Here is a 27,117-nt window from a genome sequence, read left to right as displayed (position 1 = left end):
CAACGGTTCTTCGTTGTTTGCATATCGAAAATGAAGGCTTACATCTTACCAGCGGATGTGGTAGAATTAAATAATGCCATCCTAAGACGAGATAAAATGTATAAAACTTACGAACACCTAAAGAAGTGACGTTACTTTTAAAAAATCTTTTTTGAAATAAAATTTGTCTTTTGAAATTGAAAGAACTCATCCATTATCTCAAAGAGACCTACGTAAGTAGAGAAAAAATAAAAACCCTAAGTCTCGGTCTCAAAAAATTTTTCTATGTCCCGCAGGTTACATGTTTCGCTTAAAATAAAGCATCATCAGATCTTATAAACTAGTAATATCTGTCACGAGATGACCTGCTTTGTATCTTCGGGACATAGAAAATATTTTGAGACCGAGACTTAGGGTTTTTATTTTTTCTAAACTTTGCCTTTTACTTTACCATATACAGACTAATTAATAAATAATCATCATTGCAAGTTGTTAATTTTTTTGGAAAACTTTACAGTTCCGATAAAAATCGTAGCAACAATTAAAACTATTTTTTTTAGCGCTAGTTCTTTAAATTGTATACAATGGATTAAATAAGATTTTTAAGGTAAAATAAATTGAAAAATAAACCAATGCGGACACATAAGACTATTTTCGATGTTTTATTCATTCCTACAATTTGGATATCATTAAATTTCTATTACCTTAAAATTAATACGGCAATTAAAGAGAAATAGAAAATTCATTAAGCAAAAGTAAAAGAAATGAGATCCGGTTAATTAATCTAAAAAATAATAGGATACACATCCGTTTTATAATCCGTTTTACGTACCGAGCAATAACAAAAGACATTGGTCTAGTCCAAAAATATGTTAATATTCATCAGATGCCGATATTTCTCGCCCTATAAGGCAATTCATCGTAAGAAACTCTCAAGTTTTTATTCAGGCGATATGGTAGAGTCGACCATTTCTCGGAATGGCGAAGTTTATACATTATAGACCCATGATTATTGTACCTAAAGACTCCTAATATTAGTTATAGTGGAGTTATTCAATAATGTTTCCGGTTTTATCGAATTGATAAATTAAACCGGCTTAAATTTAAAAAAAAATATATATTTCAGATATTCTTTTCTTAGATGTAAATGTGCTAGTTTATAAACCTCAGCGTAGATAAACCTCGGTTTAGAGACATTAATGTATTTTTTCTTGAGTTTCCTTTCAGTTGTGGAATGCATTTGAGTCGCATTCCGTTTATGTCGTCCTTTTGAAGGTATTTTGCTTAATGGAGCTATTCATTTCATTAGGGAATTTTAGAAGGATACTTAAAAGTATCACATCTGGCCTCTTAGATTCCTCTCAGGGGTCACTACTATCGCTTCTTTTATTCTTAATACTTTGCAAATGATCTGGGAATTGCTGTGGGGGTGCAGATGGTTCGTTGATTCAGTTTTACAAATTATACATCTATTAATTATCATGTCAAATAATAACAATATAGCTCTGCATTTGGTAAATTAGTTTACTAGAAAAATGCAAAAAAAATTGTAAAAAGATTCACTATCTGTTTAATGTCGGAAAAAAAATTAACTTTCAAAAGAGACATTATGGTAATTACCTTTAACTAATGGTTCAAGATAAAACTGTTACACAATTTGAAGGTAGAATTTTACAATTTGAAGTAAAGTAAAAATAGTCGAGAAATCATATAATTTCAATTTCTTAATAATACTTTTAATTCAAATTGAATAAGCTCGCATAAGAGTAAAATTTTAAAAACATAAAAATGTATACAAACTATTGATATAATATAATAATTTTAATTTTTATGCAAATGTTCAGTAATAACATAACAGTTATTATAAGACTGATTGTTATAATAAAGTTGCTAGAGAAAATAGAAATATAGTTGCACTAAGAAAAATAGTTAAACAAAAACTTAAAATACGTTTAATTTTTGGGTTTTCTGCCTTTAACCATCAAGAATCATGAATGGAATATTTTTAGAACTATCTCAAGGGTCGGCTCTTAGTCCATTTCGACGTTGAAATCTTACAATACGTGGATGATCTTTGCATTTATGCAACAAATAACAAACTTGATAATTACCTACGAATCTTAGATTTTATTACTAATATTCCAAATAAAATCCTCTTTAAGAACAGACTTAATATTTCATCATCTAAATCTGAGATTTCTATATTACCAGACTTATCATACAAAATACGATAACATTAGGTTCGTATGATATTCCATGAGTCGTTGCTTTCGTTATTTTGGGTTCTGCTTAATCAAAAACTGAGAAGGGAAGATCAAATAAATTCCACTGTAACCAAGGCTGAAAGATAAATTACGAGAACGACGATTTTATCTTTTTCCGATTTTGAAATATTTGAAATAAATCAAAAAGTTGCATTTTTGAAAAAGGGCTGTATTTTTTTTATTTCAACGTATTTTTAAATTCTGTAAAAACATTATTAGGACAACTTTTTAAGGACAACGCATATCTGAATCCAGTTTTTGTTTTCGACGTTTCGGTTCTGAAATTCCATTCCCAACTTCGTTTTTTCTTATGGCGGCTATTTTGTCTTTTTGCCAAATTAAAAAGATCTTTTTTTTCCTTTTAAAATCATGTATAATACACTATGAAAATGTTATTTTATGTTTACGTCAAAAAAGCAAATCGTTTATTTTTCGCTGAGTTGGCCATCACTTTTATTGGCATTTTGTTGTACACACAATTATTATTAACTTACTAACTTGCTAACTTATACTTTTAACTAATTTCTAAAAAAAACAATCAACTACTTGTAACAATAGTAATAAATTAGACTATTCAAAATGACGGCCATTTTTGTTAAAACAATTTTCACATTTCTGTAAAACAGTTAGTTACCTCGTAGTTACCTTGCGCAGGGCATTTCTATTTATATTATTTAAGACATTCTGAACTCTGTCCTCTAGTTGTTCGAGAGTCGCAGGAGGTTCAAACTTTTAAAGTTCATTCTTAACATATCCCCAAAGATAAAAATCCAGGGGTGTAATATCTGGAGACCTAGCTGACCAATTTATAGCACCGCGGTTCGCGATAAGTTTATTGCTTAAATTTAAATGTTTGCGTTAACAAGTTTTGAACATCCGTACGTCGAGTATTATGTGCGGGACACCCGTCCTATTGAAACCACACATCACTTCGTATTTGTTCTTCAGTTATTATAGCTCTCACAGTAAACGGGAAGTAAAATCAATCCTTTAAGTTTCCTTGGTTCTTTATAGATCCCTGATGATGGACATGTTATATGTCCGAAACATGTAGGATTAATAATTTTTAAATAAATTTAGTAGAGGATGACTGAAGCATTTTTAGTTACCCTATAGCATTTTACTTCAAAATAATTTTGTGGAATTAACTTACCGTACATACCACACCATACATTACATCCAAATCTTACTTATAGCCTACGTTCAGCCACTTCATGAGGATTCTCAGTAGCCCAAAAATGACGATTATGCCTGTTGAATATTCCGCAGTTGCTAAAAAACATCTCGTCGGTCCAAATAATTTTCCTGCTGAAATTAGGTATTTCTTGATATTGCCTTACAAATCAGTTTGAAAATTCTAATTGTCTTGGGTAGTCTGTATCCCTTAAACCTTGAACGAAAGTAGGCCTAAAATGTTTTCATCGCGAGCTTTATTGTCTCTTTGATAATTCTCTGGCATTGGTATTTCAAATTCTGCCTGAGTTCTAAGGGGTTCATGACAAGCCTAGCGAATAGTCTTGGACCTGGCTCTCAGGATACAGTTTCAAATATCTGGCGATTGCAAGATTTGCATTTCTATTATATTTATTATAATATTCCGATATATTAAATTTTTCTTCACTGGTATATCGCATTGCTATTTTCGGAAATTAAAAATTTAATCAAAATTCACTAAATACAAACGAAAATAACTAGATACGAAAAAAAATATTTAACATTAACAAGAACAAAAACATAACAAGATAAGCACTACTAAACAAGATAAAAAGTTAAATCAAATAATAATATTTTGCAGAAATGTCAGTAAATGACGCTAAATCATTAAACAATCATAAGCCCTTTTTCAAAAATGCAACTTTTTGATTTTTTCCAAATATTTCAAAATCGGAAAAAAGATAAAATCGTTCTGAAAGCGGCACTAAATTTATATTTACCAAGATACCCATACATGTACACCCAATTTGGGCCACAACGTGGGCAATTTCTTTCGCAACGTGGAATTATTTTTTGAATAGTACGTATTTTTTCCTAAATAAAAAGTACTCTTATTACACATCGCCCAGAGCGATGGTTTTCGAGAAAATTGAAGGTAAAGAGTTTGTTCTTTACCTTCTCTTACTTTAAAAAATTAAATTAACCAAATGCCAAAATTCCTTCATAAATGCATACTTATTTAATTCATTAGCGTTATGCGCTCTTATCACTTTATTTATTTTGGATGTACGCAAGAAAAATGTTCCGGTTCACAAGGATTTTGTCAGTTTATTGTTGTTAAAGTGTGGATAAAAGTAAAATTTGACAAATTATGGACACTGTGCGTGAACTGGCGGATATGCATTTTATTTATGGAAGAGCGAATGGAAACGGTATTTTGGCTAAACGCCTGTATGTCCAAAAATATCTAAAGCTCAGGGCACCTTTTCACCGAATATTAGCGACAATTCATCAGCGCCTAAAAGACAGATATTCATTTAAACCCAGAAGCCAAGACCGTGGCCGTAATTTTACGGTACGTACAGCTGATATTAAAAAGCGCCTTTAAGCACGTATAGAGAAAGATTCGGAGATATATGTAAGGGGAATTGCAGTGCGGGAAAACGTAAGTCGCCATCCTCTTCGTACTTAACTCCTGTATCCACATCACATCCAAAGGATACAAGCTCTTATTCGGCCAGACTATCCCACTCGACTATCTTCTGTCGTTTATTAAGAAAACTGATACAAGCACCCTTTTCTTTGGCAAATATTTTATACACAGATGAAGCTGAGTTTAAAAGGAATTGGATTTTTACTTAACCAAACTCTCATTTTTCTACCTCTGAGATTAATTTTTACCTTTCGAAAAGTTACTTATTTCTTATAATAATAAACATTTTAGGTTAAATGGCCAAACCTTAATTTTCTAATACATGATCTACCAGCACTTTTGGAAGAAATTTCCATTGCACAGAGGCAGATAATGTATTTTATAAGTATTTTAAGTTTTTGAGAGCCATTGGACAGGACGTGATAGTTCACAAGCTTGGCTAGCAAGATCAGTAGATCTTAATCCACTAGATTTCCACTTCTGGGGCCACTTGAAAACTTTGGTTTACTCAGTGGCTATTATTACTGAAGAGCAACTATGGCAACGCATTATTGACTGTTCCAATTAAATTCTCACAACACCAGGGATATTCCACAGAGTACGCAGATCGTGAACAAGATATTGGTTAGAATTATGGTTACTTTGAACATTTACTACGAATGAATTAGGGAATACATTATTTTAATAAGTAATTTTGGTAATTGGTTTATTTCGTTTTTTAAATCGAATTAGATGTTTTAAAAATTATGAACTTTTGATTTTTCAATTAATTATTTAATAACTACGTGGTTACGTCATGAAACGCCATAACTTTCATAAGTTTATGTTGGTTAACTAGTCAGCAACATCAGAGCAATCTCTTTCTCTTAAATTTTCTCGAAAACCATCGCTTTGGAAGTTTTTGGGATGGGATTTTTGGGAAGTTTTATTCCATTTCTTAGGACTTTAATTTAAAAAAAATGTGTTTTAGCTTTCCAATGATATTATAGAAAGCCACATTTCAAAAAATTAAATTATTATAAATTATTAAATAAAACCACTATTTTGAATTTTTTATTTTTATTTCATTAAATGTTAAAAATTATTTCCAATATTTTGATGACAATAATAAAACCTACTTTCAAATTCTTCACGTATATATTACAAATGTTTCCCTGGATAGAGCACGGTATTCCCGAACTATTCTATGCTGGCGTTGCTCTAGGGACTCAGTTTGAGTTTTAAAAACCACAGATTTTAGTTCACCCTACAAAAAGAAGCCAACAGATGTTAAATTCCGGGGTCCTAGGTACCATTTATTTAATAGGACGTCTTTTTTCAATTCTAATGGGAACTACATAATGAGGAGGTGCTCCAGTGCAGCCATTAAAACTTTTTTTTTTAATTTGGTTTTTTGAATCCTGTGGTCCTGAAGAATTACAGCGTTGTCTCGGCAAATATCATCCTAATTTTTTTTCTTACGGAATATCCCGACGAACTTATTGTTTTTCATACTTATTTTTTAAATCAGTGTTTTATAACTTTATATTTTTCTTAAACGAATTCTTTTATTTATTTAATTTGCTTAACTAAATTTTCACCAATAAGTAAAGTACATAATCTCAAATGGCTTATTTAAAAAAAATAGTTTTCCATAAAATAGGTAAAATGTGTGTGCTTACTTATTTGCTGTCATTTAAAATTTTTATTCTTCGAAAGGATTCCTTAGAATAACGGTGTGAGCTTGTTAAAAATTACCTTAATGGTTTCTTAGCGAGCGATACCCCTCCACTGCCACTCACACCTGGACCTTACCTGTCCCAATAGAACTACGGGTACTGCCTACAATCTCGCTTGCCAGCCGTTGCCGTTTCTTCGAGTCACCACAGTAAAAGTCGATTTCGTAGGCGAAGCCGGTATCATACAGGTGCGCCCTGTGCCGAGCAAATGTCAACATTTTTCTTCGCGGTAGTTCAGTAGGTATCTTTTAAGTCGATTGTTAAGTTACATAATTAGTGTGACTAAAATTTACATTTTTATATTACCCGAAAACACTGTGATATACTGTTCGAAAGATAATGTTCTGAAGGATCGAGAACAAAAATCAGTGTTTTTTTTTTGGTGCTTTTATGTGAAGTTTGACTTTTTTCGGTGGATTTAACTATAGTGTATTTTACAAGTGGCAAAATTACTTAATAGGATCTTGGAGACAAAGAATATTTGGATTTATTTATATAAAACTACTAGCCAATGTTCATATTATTTTGAGGCGATTTATTAAATGGTAAGTGTCTTCTTTAATGGCAGTTTTAAGATAATTAAATTAGTTTTTTATAAATTACAATTTAAAACAAATGTTTACATATATCATATATATATACATATATTAAATGTATACTGGGTGTTACAAAATTCGGTGAAAATCTTTTAAGAGCGTATTGTTGGAGTTAAAATAATACTTTTGACATCATCTAATAAGCCATGAACAAATCTAAAATTATCGTTTTTTGCATTTTTGGATAAAATTAACTTAATTTGACAAAAAATAAAACAGTCGCAGCTCACTTCGTTTTTTGTAATTTAATAGAATAATCGGGTTTAATAATACTCCCATTTGTTTATCAGCGATTTTCTCAAAAACCCTTAATTATATCGAAAAAATGCAAAAACTTTAGATTTTTTCATGGCTAACTAGATGGTGTTGCTAAATTTTCAAATTTCTTATAGAAAATATAACATACGGGTCATCAGAAGGGTAAGATTCCCTGAATTCTCCCCTAAAATAGGATTTGTACCATTTTTGTGAAGAAAAATAGAAAGGGCACCCAAAAAATGGGGACATGCAAATTTTTAGAAGAATTGATGCATAATTGTAGTTAAGATTCCAAATAAACAATTTTCTTCCAGCAACTTGCGCGGGCTATAGCTCTAAGAGAATGCCTTTTTAGAACACATGTTTATAGGAAAAAAAGTCTTATTTTAACTCCAGCAATGCTCTTAAGATATTTGCACCGAATTTTGTAATACCCTGTATAATACAAACATATGCATAAATTAAAAAAAAAACTGTACATTTAAATAGTAAACATTTTGAAAGAATGCTACTATGATTGACTATTGATACAGTTTTTGCAAAACTATACTTAATTTTTTCAGGAAAGTCAATAATAAAATGGTAACAATCTACCTTTGATGTTTTTATTGTTAAGACAGCTCTTGAAAATTTAAAGTCGTATGTTTGTATGTTTCAACACAGCAGAAAAAAAAACGATTGATTATCATCTTCTCGAAAAGTAAAGTATTCTCTGGAAGTATGGCATTTTTGAAAAAACAAAACTACGGATGATGCTATGGCTTTTTGGGTAAATAAAATAACAACTTGTCTTGATAAGGGTAAAAAATGTGCGGCTATATTCGTAGAATTAGCAAAATCCTTCGGCATAGTATGTCATCAAACAATTTTAGAAGGACTGCAATACATGGGGATTAGAGGAATTATACTAAAACTTTATTCTATTATATTCATAATTAAATTATGAGAACAAGGTGTTGAGATTCAAAATACAAAAAGTGAGGCTATGTCAGTTTTCTACGGGATACGGTAAGGGATTGTCCTAGGCCCAATTAGTTGATTGGATAAAATGTATAATTCTTTACCTCTAAATGTCAAAGACAAAATACCGAACTAAAACTTTAAACATATTCTGACGACACACAATCTTTTAAATAATAAAACCAAAAAATGTCACTTCCTTGCTTGACCTCTGCAAACACTATATAACATTCGTTATTAACAAAAATTTTGCTTTAAGTTCCTGCTTAACTATTTTTATTATTTTAATTAAAATTGTATTTACACGTGATTTTGTTATAAGTTCCTTTTATAATATTTTATTGCTTAATGTTTTATTTCAACTAATTATATTTTGTTATTTTTGTTTTCATAGATTATTCTTACACTAGGTCAAGTTCATTTTACTCCTTTACCTTTTAACCAATTCTTACAATATGTGCAATTTATCTTGTTTTCTTATTTTTTAAATTTTAGTTTACTGAATTAGCTCTGGTTTATTTTTATAGATTTTTACATTATTTGTGAAAGCTTATTTGAAGAGAAAAAATGTAGTTTGCCTTTTCTTGTCAACTTTTGAAATAGCCCTTTTCGTCTGTTTTGTTGGAAGTCAAGCTTTAAGCTTAAGCTGATAAGGGTTTGTTTGATTATTAACAGATTTATACTTAAGATTAACTTTTTTTAACAAAAAAATATTAATAACAATGTTAATGTCAACACTCTGGACTGTCAGTTTTCTTTAAAAATATTGTTTCTTTATAATTAATTATAAAGAACATCATGAAGAAATGCACGTTCGACATGGGTATTTCTACGTTCCTTTCACTGGGTTGATATAACTCTTACCAACATTCCCGCTGACGTAGAGTTTAGTGTCGCTGGCTCTACTAGCCTATATTTATTTATCCAAAAATTAATAAATTTATTTTATATTTAATTATTTCAATTATAAAATAAACTATAATATTGATCGTATACGTGATCAAACGTCAAAAGATAAATTCTACGCCTTGCGAAAAATTGGTAGAGACTTTTTTATGGAGAATGGCTAGGAGAATAACTAGGAGTCAAGAAATGCTCAAAGGTCACGTGATCATTACTTTTTTACCTTGATTTTCCACACTATAAACTTTATTTTGCAAAAGAAATGGAGCGCAAGTCCCAAATTAAGCTGCCATTTGAGACCAATATCTTGCGGGACTATAACAGAAGCTTAAAGGGAGCGCGAATACAATTTCAAAATATATGCTGGGTTGTAGAATTTTCAATAATTACCTTCAGTAGTTTTTTTCCATACTAATTCATAGATGTTAAGTAAAATAAGTAAATTAGTTGTATTTTTGGAAATAAATATTTCTTTATTATTATGATAAATATTATAATTAATCATAAGAGTCAACGTGTGTGTTCTGTGTCAACAGAATAATTAGATTTTGCATAAAATTAAAATTAATTTTTCTAGTTAGTCTATTTGGAAAAGCTAATTGTGAATAATGCTAATGACTATATTATTATGAAGTTTGGTAATCTTTTGTAAGGAAATCTTTTATATTCCAATTTTGCAGGACGTACTACCATTGCAAAACACATACACAAAAATCAAGTCAGCATACTCCTTAGATTAGAATATCGCTCTGGCATCTTTAAATATTTTAAAATGCTAAATTTTAAAGTAAATTAAACTTTGGGAAGAATGTTAAAAGTTTGATGTTAACTTAATAAATAATGTTATACAATAGAATTAAAATAAACAACATTCAAAACAGCTACTTTAATTCCAGGGCCAACTTTTTTAAACGAAATTAGAAAGGAAGGATGAGATGTGCTTCAGAAATATTAACAACCGATAAGTGAAACCTACAACCTTTTTATTAAAATATTACATTGTCCAGAATAGATTTTGTAGTGTTTAATTTGTTAACAAAAGAAATAAATTTAAGATACGCAGAAAGAAGAGGAATTAATTTAAGATACACAGAAAGAGGTTTCAGGGCATTATTTCATTCTAAAAATTTTACCAAGCCCTGACTACAATTTTTTGTGTTCAAAAAAACTAAGTTGTTCAGAAATTTTACATATTAGAAAAAAAATTAATGAAGCTGTTTTTTAAATGAAGCACTTGTAGAAAAAAAACATGTTTTCAACTCAGGTCTATATATATACGCTTTACAGTAATGACAGTTAAGTCCGCGGAACGCATTAAGGCCATTAACATTAAAATATATTAAAAAAATATCCTACGATTATTTTTCAAAATGATCTCCAGCCATTGAGGAGGCATTCGCTTTTTTCTGATTGATACTTTTGAAATATCCTTGTACCATTTTTAACAGTGTCAAATTAATGAATTATTTAATCTTTATTAAATAATTCTATTATATAGATTTTGTATTGGTCTGGTGGCTAAGACTGTCGGATAGGACAAATTCAAATTTTTAATATCAAAAGGTATGAGAGATAATGACATCACTCAAGTTAAAAGTAAATAAAATTTTATAAAATAAAAAATGTATAAAATTTACTCCTAATTCGTAACATATTCTTTGTGATATAAATAATTGCTTTTAAGCAAATTTTTTGTGGTGTTAAGGTACTTTTAGATTTATTGCTACCGAAATATATTTCATATTTTTGGTATATTAGGCAAGTTTTTTTTAGTATAAATTCATGACATTAGGATCATCTTTTCATAAATACCTACAATTTTTTTTTGGATTTTACGTCTATATCTATTAGGTCTTTTTAGATGTATAAAATAATTAAACAGGTTAATTACAGACATTTTATAGCACAAATAACTTTCTATAAGGGAAAAATAAACGACTTTGCAGCTTCTGAACCTAGTTCATTTGTTCTAACCCTAACAGTATATTTAAAAAGTATGTAGATCTAAAAAATAAAAAATCGTTCGTTAAATAATCAAATGTTAGATTTTAAATTTGTATCATTTGTGATTCTTTAAGCCCAATATTAACCACCAGTCCAGATTCCCGAAACGTTCCAATAAGTGTTTTGGCTGACCCTCCCCCCCCCCCCCTACTCCCAAGTCGTGAATCAAATAATTTTGTAATTCTATTACGCATCGATTACACCCGAAACATAAATTTATTTTAAATCACCTTTTTAACTCTTTTATGCTATAAGAATCATAGGATGTGTGACAATTAATTAAAGAAAGATATGTGAAGGTACATAATTATCAAGGTAATAGATAACTAATTACTTACATTACTAGATACGTCAAATAGTTTTAATTAAAAGTATTAATTCTTTGTTGATAAGCCACGAAATTGATTTCTACTACTTTTAAACAATTAATGCTACAGAAAGAAATAATCAAGAAAAATTATGTCAATTTAAATCATATCGTATTTAATTTGTCTGGCCTAATTGTTCACCGGTTAACATGTGCATATTTTTGCACTATAAAATGCACTTCTCGAAGATTAAAAAATTATATTCTCAATAGCCATTATTGTTCCAACCTGTATATATAAACCAAACTCTTTAATCATAGTTTTTATCGACCTAAACGTTTGGACTTTATATTAGAATAACTATACAGAAATAACAATGTGCATAAAGTGGCTCCTACACAAAACGAATCTTAAAAGCGTGATCACATAATTAATGTATGTAACTATAGTTTATGTTATAAGAGAAGTGGAATTGTAAATTTGTTAATGATGTTATCATGTTAACAAAGCTTACTTTTGCAAAAACATCATAATCGATAGATAAAAATATAAAATACTTTTTGTATTTTTTTTTAATATTTAAAAAATGTATATATATAATTTTTTATAAGATTTAAATAGAGTAAAGGGAATGTAGTTTGCATTATAGACGAAAGAGCAATGCTTCCGCAACCTATAGAGATTTATTATACCATCTTCTAACCGCTTTACAGTTCTTAATCTAGGCCTGACTTTTGGATTAGACTCCAAATACGTGATAATAGCTCCTGCACGTATTTGCTCGGTTCTGCCTCCCAAATTTTTAAATCTAAACCTGCTGCTTGTAGGAGAATATTGACATTTAATGTTGTTTGCCTGCGTGAATATATAACTATATTTGTATCTTGGTTGTTTCTTTCTTGGATATTGGCACAGGTTTGAATGCTGAATCGCTTATAAGACTGTGGCATAATTTCCTAAGCTGATCAGAATATTAATCTTTGACCTACCACTATTATAAATAGTATTCTTCCTATCTTTTCCAGCTCACAGCTTTTATTTGCCCTTCTATAGGTCTTTGACTTTGTTTGACCTCGTTTTAGCCTCCCTTTATTTCTGCTTCTATGAAGATGTGGATTGGCGGTAGATCCAGCAGTACTTTTATCGCCGATTTAGAGGTTGTTTCTACGATTCTACCTTTGCGATCCTTACCTTTGGACTCGCTGTAGTTGCCTAATTGCTACGACTTGTGTAACTTTTGTGTGTTATACAAGCCACTTGTGTAAGATAACATGTCATTAAACCATATGAAAACAACCTAGCATTTTCAGCAGCCATAAGTTAACTTCCGAGATCACGCAAGTTATTGTGGTTTTAAGCCAATATATCGATAAGCGTTCATCCTTGCACCACCTGTCAGTTATGGTCAGTGCATCTTTGTGTTCTTTTATCTTAAAGAGATGTAGTCCCATACTCTAAATATGTTGCATAAGGTATATATATAAATATGTTGAGATATGTAGATATATGTTGTATTAGGTCTGATTTCATATAGACCTAGTGATTATTATGGTGCACATGTTCTTTATCTATTTATTTCATCTATATCCAATGAGATTTTATTAGCCTTGTTTTTCTTTGCGAGAATTTGACTTTCTTTTGAGAATTGACGTATTCTGTTTGGTAGTTATGGTCAAGCCTAGGATGTGCATTTTTACCAGGATCTTCAAGTTCTTTCAGGCTCTCAAAACATATACACAGTTTATTATGTTTTTATTTATATTAAAAATGTAGAAAAGATAATTTTGTATTTTTAGTTACCTAAAATGAACAGTATACATTCATGCATATTTTAGGCTTTTAAACCCTGCTCCTTATAAAAGGTTGCTGGCTCAATTCGCCGAATTTTTATTAATAATTAAATAAAATGGCTTATAAAGAACTTAAGAAAAGGTATGAAGTGGATAACGTTCCAAATAATTTACAAAAATTAAATGATCTATTTAAAGAACAAATATTATATAATTCTAAACGCTATGTTTAAGCTAAATTAAAATGCAATTTTGTCTATAAAAAGAAATCTTACAGTATGCATTACTTAACCGCATAAGGTTAACTTAAATTTTATGTAGATATAGATAATAGAAAGTTGAATTTCAATTATGCCTTTGTTGGCACTTTAGTAGTTGGCATTAACTACTATTAATTGAACGTAATTCGCAATATTGCTTTGTCAACTATGAATGCATATTTGTCTAGTCAGAAAATTTTTTATTATAGTAGGTAAGAATATAAAACAGTTTTTTGAAATCCAAGGTATTTTTTTAACATTTTAAATTATCGTAAAACAGTCGTAGGACATTATTTTCTTTATAAAATATTTACAGATGATCCTGAATTCATTTTTTTTTCATAAAATTTTCTTTTCATATAAGCATTAAGAATCTGTAATTAACAACTAGCGACAATCGCGATGACTTAGGTTAAAAAAACTAAAAATCTGTGACAAGGTCATTTTATTACACAATTATTATTTAAAAAGTTACTCAAATTTACAAGAGTTACAAGAAAGTCATATTATTATATATTATTACGATTAAAAGATGTAAAAGTAAAATGTAATAGGTAAAACGATTCTGATCTCATTCTAAATGTCTTTTGAGTCTGTCTTATTAAAATAATTGCCTTTTTTTTGCCAAGTGTAAAGTGGCCGATGTGATTTCTCTAGATGCCAGCCTGTCAACAGTCTAGAAATTGTGTTTGTTTTTGGTTAATAGTCTATTAATAATAATAATCGCAGGATAGATACAAATCCTATTTAAAACGATATTTGATGTGTGTTCAGTGAAAGTGTTTAAGAGATTAAATAGAATTAGTACGTAAAACAAATCTAGGGGTGCCAAATTCGGGTTTTCGCCTTCCAATCCATCCGATCGGAAAATATCCACCTTATTGAAAAATTCAATTATTTTTTCTTAAAATCTCAAGACTTAATAAATGTATTGATAAAGCTTAGAATTAATTAATACAGAAGTTAGCAAAGAGATTTATATGATAATTGAGTGCATTTTTTTAATATTTAGTAAATAAACATAAATGAACTTGGGTAAAAATTTAATTCAATATTTTCTTTAAAAAGTTTCTTTTAATTTTTCTTTAACAGTTGCAAGGAAACTACACTAGAGCTAAATTTAACTATAAACATTTTTGAAAAGAAATTATACAATATGTATTACATACGTAGCTTCCTTGTATGTAATAGAAAGTAAAATTACAATCAGAATTGTAACCATTTAGCTAACGTGAATTGAACATTGGCTAAATAAAATTATTGAAAGAAGTCCATTTTCTCGTCTTTAAGTCTCGGTCTCAAAAGTATTTATTAATTCTAACAGTAAGTTAGTTACACGTGTTTCGCTCATATTCAGAGCATCATAGGACAATAATTTTATATTTTTGTTGTTTTGTTTTTTGTACAAACTTGTGGCGTACCATATTCCTAAAAATTTATTTCATTTAGTGTTTGTGTATAATGTGACCGTAAAGCATGTACTGTTTTTAGTCGATTTTTAGGGTACCATTTTTGTCTAACTTTAAGGTTGTTATTGTATTTAGTTTCTTTTAAATTTTTAGGTCTGATCATGCCCTTATTATGAGCGAAACACGAGTAACCTACTGTTAGAATTAATAAATACTTTTGAGACCGAGACTTTGTGTAGTTCCCTTTAGATTAAAATTAAATTATGACAATATGTATATATTCGTAGACAGCAAATATTTAGGTAATAATCAAATAAGATATATTTAGAGCAAATTGTTTAATATTATCTTAGTAGAGCGCTTTCATACTGAAAGTGAGTGAATGTGATTTTTTTTATTTTTAATATAGTAAAAAGTTAAACCTAAAGTGGGTGAGTTAAAATGTACTCACTTATCAGTTACGCACAGAAGTTCCATGTAGTGGGAAAAATAATGCCACAAATTAAAATGATTTCTAAAAATATTTGAGATTAGAAACACCTCGTTTCTCGCAAATTTTTAAACTTATACCTGGTATAAATTTCAATATAAAACCAGCTTTTTAAAATCTAAAGTATTTTTAATAATATTGCATTATAAGATCGTAGGATATTATTTTATCATAGCGCGCAACTTCCTTTTTAATTAAATAATTTAAAACAAGACACATACTGTTTATCAATTTAAATTTATACCATTTAAATTCAGTTTAAGTTGCCCGGTACAATTTACTGTATTTAAATAATAATTACATTATAATCTCAAACAAAAATGGGTAACAGTATTGATAATTAAAATTAAACATCCGGATTTTGAAGGAAACTATAGCTGATTATACAGATAATACTGAAATAATAATGTTAAGAAGTAATTACTTAGGTATAATTTATGTTTCATGAATCTGTTTTAGTGTATAAAGTATGTAGCTTATCTTGCGCCTAAAATTTTATTTTAAAAATTTAGTGGTATGAATTATTACATTATACACTATTACATTAATGAAATTAATATTCATGTTCTTTTTATTTTTGTTATAATTATACATCTTTCTTACTTATTACTTTCTTAATAATATTTTTCAAGGCAATTTGAAGAATAAATATTAAGGTTACATGTATATTTATAAATTACAGGAAAGCCTCGTTTTGTGAAATACAAAGGCAGGCAGATCCCATCCCAGATTCCTAGACTATAGTGTTTCATTTGATATAACTATAGGATGTTCTTACATGGAAGTAGTGATACCATCTTTAAATGGCGGAAATTTTTTATAGAATTATGACAATTATAAATGTTTCATTTCTGAGAAACATAGTAGGTATTAAAGATAATAAAAATATTAAATTTTTTTTTTTTTAAATAAATATCTAATGAATATACAGAGTGTTTTCAAAATTGTACATTTTTGATATTCTCGGCGAATGCCGTGTAAATTCTTACCGTTTTTTATTCACTGCTCTTACCGTTTATCAAAATGTGTGTTATTGTATGGTTTTTAGTATGAATCTTTGATTCCATCAGTTGTATCAGTTTTTTAATAGTGCATATTTATTTGTCTGATTCTTTTATAAGGAGAAATGACCTATATTTAATAACATAATATTTACCTATGGAGAGTGCCAACAAAATGCAAACGCAGCATAGAGATTGTATGTGTACAGCTTTCCTTTATAAAATCATACGGCCTTACGTATGTTTGTAAATTTAGTTATTAGACTTCGTGACGCACGGTATTTAAAAGAACCAATCTATTATAAAGAAGGAGGCCACGCTGGAAGAGCTGCTCAACAATGAGTACTAAATAAATCAAAGGAGAACAACACAAAGCCTCGGTCTCAAAAATTCTTTAATTTGTTAGAATGGTGACACGTGTTTCGCTCCTAAGAGCATCATCAGACCTCAAGAAGGTTAGAAACACGCCCGACTGGGTCAAATATACACACACACTGAACCTGAACTGATGATGTTCTTAGGAGCGAAACACGTGTCACCATTCTAACAAATTAAAGAATTTTTGTGACCGAGACTTTGTGTTGTTCTCCTTTGATTTATTTATATTAGGGTCTCTTTGAGAATATGGACGACTTCTTTCAATGAGTACTAAAGTAGCTCAAATTGAAGTTTCCCATAGTAAACTGGGGATGACAATACGACAAGAACAGTATTATCCTTATCATTATCAACGGGCACAACGGTTACAGCTTGAAGATCATCCTAGAAGAGTTGTGATTCGCCAAAGGGTTTTAGAAGAGTTCGGAAAAACTTTAGATTTTAAAAATTAATTTTGTGTACAGGCGGTGCCACTAGCATTTAATTTCAGTTAATTTAATTTTTATTCTAATAAAGCAAATGCTCCATTCATATCATAATATTATAGACTATCTTAAATTATCAGTTAAATAAAGCAATAATTTTTAATGACACATATAACTAAAATACATTTTTATTGCTCATCTCAAATTTATAAGTGGCGGCCTTAGTATCGTTATGCAAATTTCTTATTTTAATCTTGATTTATGGGAATCTGCTCTCCTTGGTTCCATTTGCCCATTTAGGTAGATTACAATTGATAATGGTTGGAGATACACACCAACCGAAACGTCGTGTTAAATTTAAAAAACAAGGGCATTGCAAGTTTGAAGATTTAGTTTTTACTACTGTACCAATGTCTACTACCTTCAAAACTAGAGGGTTTATAAACTTTCTCTGTGGTATATAATATTTAAAGATTATTGGAGCAAAACATTCATTACATATGTTATAATTAAACTTAAAATGTAACTATATTTTATATTTACATTTTATAAAAAGTCATCATTGATTAAATTTTGTGGATTTTGCTTCTACAGAACAGTATTTTGGTTTTTATACTGCATAAAGTGTAAATAGGGTTATGTAAATAAAAAGAGTTATTGTTGGGAATTGTTGCCTATTCTTGCCATAGTATAGTCCACATTGTTTTTATAAGAGTTAAAATAATCAAGTTCGAAGTTTTCTTAGTTTTACTTATGTACAATTTAATAGTGTAAAGAGTCGTGGATTTGCCGAGCAAGATTAAGTATATGTTAATCAAACAAATGGAGACAATTTTAAACAATTTTTGTAAAAACGGTAACTACTTAACTTAATAAATATTTAAAAAAAATAATTTTCAATAATGTGAAGTAACCCTCTTATTATGCAATTATTATATAGGTGATTTTTGATATATTAACTTTTGACGAGTTCTACAAGGTGTTAAATGAATCAATTTTAAAATATTAATTTGTATCCATTTTGTTATGAAAATGTAAATACGGTAATTATGCTCATAGTTTTTGTAATGTTCTGCTCGTATTTTGTAGTTTAACTGGTCGATATTTTACGTTTGCGGATGACACAGCTATGTTGTACAGTGATAGTGATCTTGAGAGCCTGGAGCGTGTTGTTAACACAGCTTGAAAAATAATCCAAATAGTTAGTGTGCAATAAATTAAAAATTAATATTCTTAAAACTAATTATCTATTTTTTAAACAAAAAAACAAAGTTTCTAGAAATCCGGTAGTAAAAATAAACAATATTTTAATTGAAAAAGTGTCACATATTAAATATTTAGGGCTAATCATAGATGATAACTTGAACTGGAAAGAGCACTTAATGCATGTAACTAATAAAATTATACCAATGCTAGGAGCTATATACAGGGTTAGAGACTATTTAACGTTTAAAAGCAAGATGTATATCTACAATTCCTTTTTCTTGTCGCATTTTAGATACCTTCTCCCTTTGTGGGGCTCTTGTGGTCAGGTGGATTTTAATAAAATGCAGGTATTGCAAAATAAAATATTAAAGGGATTATTTAAAATTGATTGGCGTACAAGCACTGTGGACCTACATAGAGGGTTGGGTGTCTTAATGCTGAGAGAGTTACTTATATTTGAACAGGGCAAATATATGTTTAAAGTAACTAATAACATCCAAAAGACTAATGTGAGAATGGTCTCTACTGAAAATATTCACGATCATTATACCAGGGCTCAACGTGACATCTATTGGGACAATAATATCAAGACTAATGTAGGTTTACGTAATCCAGTTTATCAGGCTATAATAGTGTATAATAGTCTTCCAGTAGTTATCCATTAAGAACATGGACTCGGTTGAAAAATTCACAGCGAAACTTTTAAGTCATATATTAGAATAGTTTTTCTTTTTTTTAATTTTTTCGTTTTGCTTGGTTGCTATAAATAAACTTAAAGAAAAATATCTAAAATTACACTTATTGTAGGTATTTAATTGGGTTTATAAGGGTAGTGATGTAATTGACATCGTCAGGGATTTTGATTTGTTTCGTTTTCTTTTTTTTTGAAAGGTTTATAGTATACTTAATATATCTGTATATATGGTTAAGTTTGTTGTACACTCTGAACGTTACATATCCTTGGTACCAGTGCATTCGCACTGTTTTAAGGATTTTGGTTTTGTAAAGATATGATTGTAATATGTTTGAAAATAAAGAAATTTGTAAAAAAAAAGTTGATTAGTTTCATTTATTTAGGGTTCTACTTACATTTAGTTAATTATTTTCACCTATAGTGTTTAAGTAGTTCATCTTGTTTGAGGACTATACTTGACCCTCAATTTAGGATGTTTAGGTTACATTATTGTACAGTGCTGTATTTTATATTTTCCAGAATTTGTATATTTGCTTGCTTTTAACTGTCAGTATTCTCTTAGTCGTCATTAAATTATTGGCCTCAAATCATCGGAAAATCAATGCACAGAATTCTTAACATTTCTAAATTGTTCCAAGAGTCTCTAAAAGTGATCTCGTTTCGTGATATTTTAATCAGCTTAATTAGTTTTGTTGTATACCTTGGAAACCATTAAACGACAGTCAATGCGAATCAGGTTCGAGTTTTTGACGTCACTAAAAGTGTGTTCCTGATATAAAAGAGTATTTCTGAAGTAAGTGCTTTCCAGAAAAGAATGTGTTCCTGAATTTCGTTACAATATATACCGGGTGATGCATGGCCAAGCTGGCCATAGGAAATTCCATATAAATTATAATACTTTTAAATATTGGCTCCCCTGTATACTTTACAGAAAACCGTTATAAGACTTTTTTTAAAGTGCGAGTAAGACAAGCCACCATACCAAATTTCATTATTTTTTATTAAGTGATTTTATAAATAAATGCAACTTCTTACAAACTACAAACAAACAAAAAAGTATTAAAAATGAGCACAAAATATTTTTTTAAAAACTAATACATTAATTTTTCGTAATTAAATGCTTAAACAATCCTCCAATTATCGGCAAACAATATCCTAATCGGTTGTAAAATTCGGTTCTTACAAGTACTAAGCTGATATTCGGTTAATTTGATTACATGCCGTTAAATTTGCCATCTTTAACTCTTCTAAATTTTGACAACGCACATACATTTATAAATAACACTTTTAATGTGACCGCACAGGAAAAAGTCATTTGGTAAAAGACCTGGCTGGTCAATTAATAGTGTAATTTAGCCCAATTACGCAGCCATTAAATACGTTTTGAAGATATTCCCTGACTTGCAGTGAATTGTGCCCAGGACAGCCATCCATTTGAAACCAAATTTCATTTTAAGGTGCAACTTCTTCCAATGCCGATCCAATTTGATCTTGTAAAAGTTCCAAAAATGCATCTCCTCCCAAATATTTTTTCCAATAATTTTATGACCAAAAATAACCGCCCAAATATTTACCTTTTGAGGTACTGAGTACTTGTGAGAACATATCTGTGTTCATTTTCTTTACTCCAGTAACGAAAATTTTGAACATTTGCCTCATTATTTAAGGTAAAGGTGGTTTTCCTACAAGTTCTCGAAGAATTCTGCTGCTAATTCCTTTAATTTCTTCAAGACGAAGTAACATTTCAAAATCTAAATTATTTTCTCCAGCTCTGCTATCTCTTGTCTGTCTTTCTCTGAGCATTTGCATTTACTAATTTTCATTACTGTACTCTTAGTCTCAAAGTTGCTCTTCTTCCTTAATTACAATGGACCCGCGTCGTATTTCGACGGCCGCCCAATTTTGTTGCTTATTATGGACCTACAGTTTAATGTGGGTTCTGAACCACAAGTGCTTTGTTTTAAGACAAACACAAACAACCATGCCATGATTCGAGCCTAAGACCACACGATCGCATCGTGAACACTTTGCTCACGGTGCTACCGAGGTCAGCAGTCTCAAAGCTAATAATATTCTGCACTGTTGTTTTACTTGGAAAATGCCTATTAGGGAATTCATAGAGAACATTTCGGAGACTTTTCGAAAACTATTCCACATGTAGTACGTCTTACTTCTAGTTATTTTTTCTTGATTAATGTAATAATTATTCATATTGACCACTAAATAACTAGATGACAACACTTTGATAAGTTGGCTGGTGGTTTCATACTTTAGTTAGTTGTTTTCAAATAAATTCTAAATCGTTTACTAGAAAGTAATGAAATTTAATATGGGGTCTTCTTACTCGTACCTTTAAAAAAGTTTAATATAGTTTCTGTAAAATATACAGGGAAGCCAATATTTAAAAGTATCACAATTTATATGGAATTTACTATTGCCATCTTCGCGATGCACCACCCGGTATAATATGTATATACAGTACTTTTATTGCAAAATAAACCACCCTAATAACTTAAAAAAAAAGTTCTGTCAATCACCTCCTCACCTCTATCTAACCTCACTTTGATATATCAAATGTAAACCCCCCATCCCCCATCGTGTGACACATCATTGTAAGCAACATTAAAATGTCTATTCAATAGTGCCAAAAAAAATTTAGTTGGTTTAACGTACCAGCGAATAGTGAGCTTAAATGTCTGGTAATAATGGTACTTATCATAAATTGGTAGTTGTGATGAATGTTATATCAAAACATGTGTGTAATGAAAAAAAGTTGAAAAATATCATGGAATGTTTATGATGTTAAAATGCTGCTGCGTGATTATTCGAGTCAAGAATGCAATATAGATTGTTTATATGACATTCAATAAACACTAGCTTTAATAACAAAAACAAAAATTTGCAAAATAAGAACAATAGTTAATGTTAAATCGGATATTTGGAGACTAATTATTTTTTTTTAACTTACTCATACATTACTAGAAATAGAACATGTTTGGTTCAGAAATCATACAAACTGACAAATACCATTTTATAATAATTTACTGCAATATATCAAAAACTATAATTAAAAAATATCCACAAGCTGTTGACTAAAAATCTAAAATTAATTTATTATTATTATTATTGAGTTTATAGCAAGCGGCATCACACTCCCACATTTAATTATTAAGGGAATTATTCATTTATCCCAGATATCAGGAGGATTAAGCTAAGTAGAGACCTTTTTTTGATGCTTAAAATTATTTAATCTTATAATACAGTACTTTAATAATAAACTTAAAGCTTAGCAGCTCACATTTGATGTTATAACTATGTCAGAATACGTGAGAGTTTTTTTATTAACTTGAATTGGGATTTTTGCGCATTTGTGCCATACAAGTTAATAAATATCCAGACTTTGGTATCCATAGGTTCGGAGAAATGAGGTGGTTAATTTTTAAGATGCTTGTAAAAAACAACATCATGAGATTTAATGATGTGATCTTGCAAAATTAGCTGTTGTGTTGATCTTTTAACTCAAGCAGAATATATCGGAACTTTTTATAGTAATAATTGAGACTATAGGAAATTCCTACGTTTTAAGGTAGATCCATTTTCGATAAAAAGGTTTTTCTCGATTTCACCAGAACATAGGCTGGTCGAAAATATTATAATATCAAGAATTGAATTTTCTGAAAATATGTTGGTTGGTGTAAATATACAGGGTGTTTGGCGGAGGGTTAGCCAAACTTGGTGGGCATATAGATAGGTTCAGATAGAAGATATGTTCTTAATAAACTTGTGTTCTAAAATTCTAGGTTTTTTTTTTATATCATTCATTTTGTGTTATTTTCAGGATTTTCAAAAATTATGCCTTTTGACATCTTTAAATTTTTTCGCATATTTTTCACTTTTTTTTTTACATTTGTATTTAGTCTGTAATGTATCCTGAATCTAAAAAAATCAACATCAAGTACAAATAATACCGAAATAATTCGTTTTGAGCTCAAAAAGTTAATACAAGTAGCAAAAAAAGTTATGAAAGGTAACTTTAACTTGACGCTTTTCTAACCGTCAGAGAAGAGATGCGACTTCGCCTTACGACAGTAGAAATGCGACGGCAATGTAGGGCATGTATAAGAGCCAGGGCAGCGCAGTTTCAACAAAATTTGTAATTTTGAAATAAATACATAAAATTTAAAAAATATTTTTTTGTACTTTATTTTCTTTTAAAGTCATGAATTGTGGCAAGTTAGTCGGCTTTGTGTTATACATCGTATATCATTGAAAAGAGTATTAACTGGAGATGTTTTTAAAACTACCTGAGCATCTTGATAGATTTTTGTTTTTTTTTTTGCGTCAAGTTAAAGTTACCTTTCATAACTTTTTTTGCTACTTGTATTAACTTTTTGAGCTTAAAACGAATTATTTCGGTATTATTTATACTTGATATTGATTTTTTTAGGTTCAGGATACATTACAGACTAAATACAAATGTAAAAAAAAACGTGAAAAATATGCTGAAAAAATTTAAAGATGTCAAAAGGCATAATTTTTTGAAAATCCTGAAAATAACACAAAATCAATTATATAAAAAAACCCGAGACTTTTAGAACACAAGTTTATTAAGAAAATATCTTTTATCTGAGCCTATCTATATTCCCACCAAGTTTGGCTAACCCTCCGCCAAACACCCTGTATAGTGGTGTAGTGGCATCTAGGTGTCGGTGGGTACTCCAAAGAACAAAAGAAAATCAATATTTTTTATTTTATCAACATCTTTTATCTCGAAATATAATTTTATATATCATTACAAGAAGTTTGATTTTTTTTCCTATTCTACCACCTTCTGAAGTGCATAATATATGCTACTATGTAACACCTTGTATCAAAATATTTTATATAACAAATACATAATTGGTATTACGTAATGAAAGATTATTTCTTTAAGTAAGAAATACTGTAAGCTTTATTTTAAGCTGTTAATCTTTAGTAAGCTTTATTTTTTCGACTCAGCTGAAATACTTAGACAGTTCAATTGTATTTTGACTTTTTAAATGTTTTAATGATGTTAAATTATGAAGTACTGCGGAGAGATTTTTTTAAACTCGTTAGGTTACGATTTTATTTTTACTAAAAAATTGTACTTATGTAATGAATATATTTTGTGAATTACATTTGTTTTAACTTATATTTTTATATATTTAAAGATAAAGCGGATGACGAAAATCTTGTAATAAAAATTCAATTGAAAAAGGGTGTTCATAATAATGAATACTAAGGATTCTACAATATTGCTTTATTTCTCAAATTCAAAACAAAAAAGCGTTATTTTAAAATTTGTCGAATTTATGTCAAATGCACGGAACTGATAAACTTTTATTAGACATACCGAAACTACAATAAATAGTAAGAATAAATCTACAAAATTTTCATAAAAATTAAAAAATCACATAAAACAGAAAAACCGTAAATAGTAATCCAACTATTTTCACGATATCCCTATTAAATTGGTTGAATTCCCTCCGAAGCGTATATTAAATTATGGCGGTCCTTTTCGCCGGTCCTTTTCACGTGGTAGTATTAGCGACAAATATACGAGTAGAGGGGGATTAAAAGCAACCATTAGGGGTCTATTGATATACAGATATATTTAGATATACTGATTAATTTTGAAACTTTTTTATTTCTTTTATTTTTTCCATTAAAACAATTAAAAAAATAAAAATAAAAATTCAATTATCAGGACGGGATAATTTATTTTAGAAACATAATCTTGTTTGTTGCTATCACTTAGAACGTTTTTAAAAATTATCTTATGTGACATTATTATTAGTTTGCATATTACTACGATGCGATGGTTAAATAATGGTAAAAAAATGGCAGGTATATCATAAATTCCTGGCAGTATATCATTAAAACCTTGTCGCTCTTGAAAACAATCGTAGATCTGCTTATTGCTATACATTTGTCTGGTACATGTGCTGTAATAAGGAGCCAAAATTATTATTTAGTATTTTTTAAAGAATATATCTCTTGAGACCTATCCGCATTGCATAAATATATTAATAATATTAAAGCGGTACCTGAGTCAATTACCAGGAAAGTGCACACGAATTAAATGCTGATGTGTTTAATTTAATAACTGTACGCAGAATATTAAAATACCAAACGTTATATTTTTACCTCTTACGGGAAGTAAGCTTTTTTAACAAGAGATTTCAACACGAGAATGGTTTCTGCCCAAAGGTTTCATGAAATATTTTTTCTTTAAAAATATTCTTTTAGGGAAACTTATCTCTTAAGATATGCAATTTAAAATTAATATAGCAAGTTGGTGTGGGCTAAAGATAATACACATTTAATAATAATTGAATTTTAGACGTGAAGGCACCTATCCGCAGCAAAGTTATCGACAAAATTTTTAGAAATACTTCCTTTTTAGAGATCAAGGGACAATTTTTTTTTTCAAATTTGATGCAAAATATATAGTATAAATATACAATATATATCAAAAGTGTAATATATTCTCTAATAGAATATGCGATATTTGCAAGAATCTTAACCTTGAGCTTTTGAATATTATTCATAATGAACTTATAAAAGAGTTGTTGCTAAGAACGTGAAATTCATTTATAATATTAAATTGAAATAATAAATGAATTCAATTAGAAAATAGAATAAAATAAGATACGAGCAAATTACTATTTAATTTTATTCTAATAAGACTGGCTATTTGTATTGTCGAAATCAGTCTTATATTAAATAAAAAATTTAATTGGGTAACATTTTCTTTTTTTATTAATCGATATTTTCAGTTTTTACAAAATGTTCCACTCGTATAGTAGAACATTTACGTTTGCGAATATATTCTAGTTCTAAGGGAGACAATTTGAAAACTTAAAATGGTTATATCAGAAAAATAAGGAGCGGAAAATAAAATATTGTAATTTCCCTTATGCCTTCATCCCCAGCAACTCCAACTAGAAGCAAGAGATAGCATTTATCTGCAACAATGGTATATAGTACAGTTGAATGTGTGGAAATTATTTTTATTTTTATTTTTATTGATGAAGGTCAGCGTTTATTAGGAACAGCTTAATTATTGAATTACAGGCATCTGAAGAGAAATGTAAGTTATACAAAAAAATACGTGTACATTCGCCAACTAGTGGCAAATTTTAAGAAACTGCTTACGTCGCAAATAAAAAGGAATCAACTAAGATTACTAGACGAAGTAACACAAATTGAAGTATTTCAATAGTTTGAAATAAATCGTACTTTATCAACTTGTTAGGCAGATACAGCTATCGGATTATATCGCAAATCTGTAAGAAAAGTACTTACTTACAAATCCTTTAAGAACTTGGTGACAATGACCCTAATATAGGAATTAAATTTTTTCAGAATTTAAATGTTAATTCTTGAACTGAACTGGAACCTGAACCTCGGCTTTTCAAAAATACTTACCTCGGTATAATAGTGCATGGCATGAGGTGATACTGTTAGCGAAAAATTTACACCTAAACTTTAACAACCTAAACGCAAAGCTGACCATTACCTCTTTTACCCATATTATAATTTTTTGTCTGTAGAAAATCCATTTTACGGAAAAGTGGAAAAAGGCTAATATTGTTCCCTTGCCTAAAATATAAAATCTCACAGAATTTAAGAATCTTATTTTTCGTCCTATTTCTATTCTTTCTTTCTATTTATTCTAAAATTTCGGATTAAATTCACTAAATCAAAGGTGTTCTTTTTTCGGAAATATGACGACATCGATTATTTTTTAAAATGAAAACCCTATTTTTTAATGGCTATTATTTAACAAGTTACACATGCGTGCCAAATTTCAATTTTTTAGTCCTCATCTTTACAAATATATTTAGCAAACATTATATAATT

At 29.3% G+C, this 27,117-nt stretch overlaps 1 protein-coding gene across 2 annotated transcripts in view; it reads left to right on the top strand.

Moving 5' to 3' along the window:
* Window positions 1–6,660: 6,660 nt before the first annotated feature.
* Window positions 6,661–27,117, top strand: part of LOC126734463 (cadherin-99C) — a 193,587-nt gene continuing 173,130 nt past the window's right edge. The window contains exon 1 of one of the 2 annotated variants that reach the window (XM_050438106.1): window positions 6,661–7,093. In XM_050438106.1, coding sequence (XP_050294063.1) covers window positions 7,091–7,093 — 3 coding nt within the window. In that variant the 5' untranslated portion in view covers window positions 6,661–7,090. The remainder of the gene's footprint in view (window positions 7,094–27,117) is intronic. The other variant, XM_050438105.1, reaches the window with a different exon arrangement.

This window comes from Anthonomus grandis, chromosome 3 (genome assembly GCF_022605725.1).
Source record: "Anthonomus grandis grandis chromosome 3, icAntGran1.3, whole genome shotgun sequence".
NCBI classification, from domain to species: domain Eukaryota; kingdom Metazoa; phylum Arthropoda; class Insecta; order Coleoptera; family Curculionidae; genus Anthonomus; species Anthonomus grandis.
This window is presented reverse-complemented; position numbering and strand designations above follow the sequence as displayed.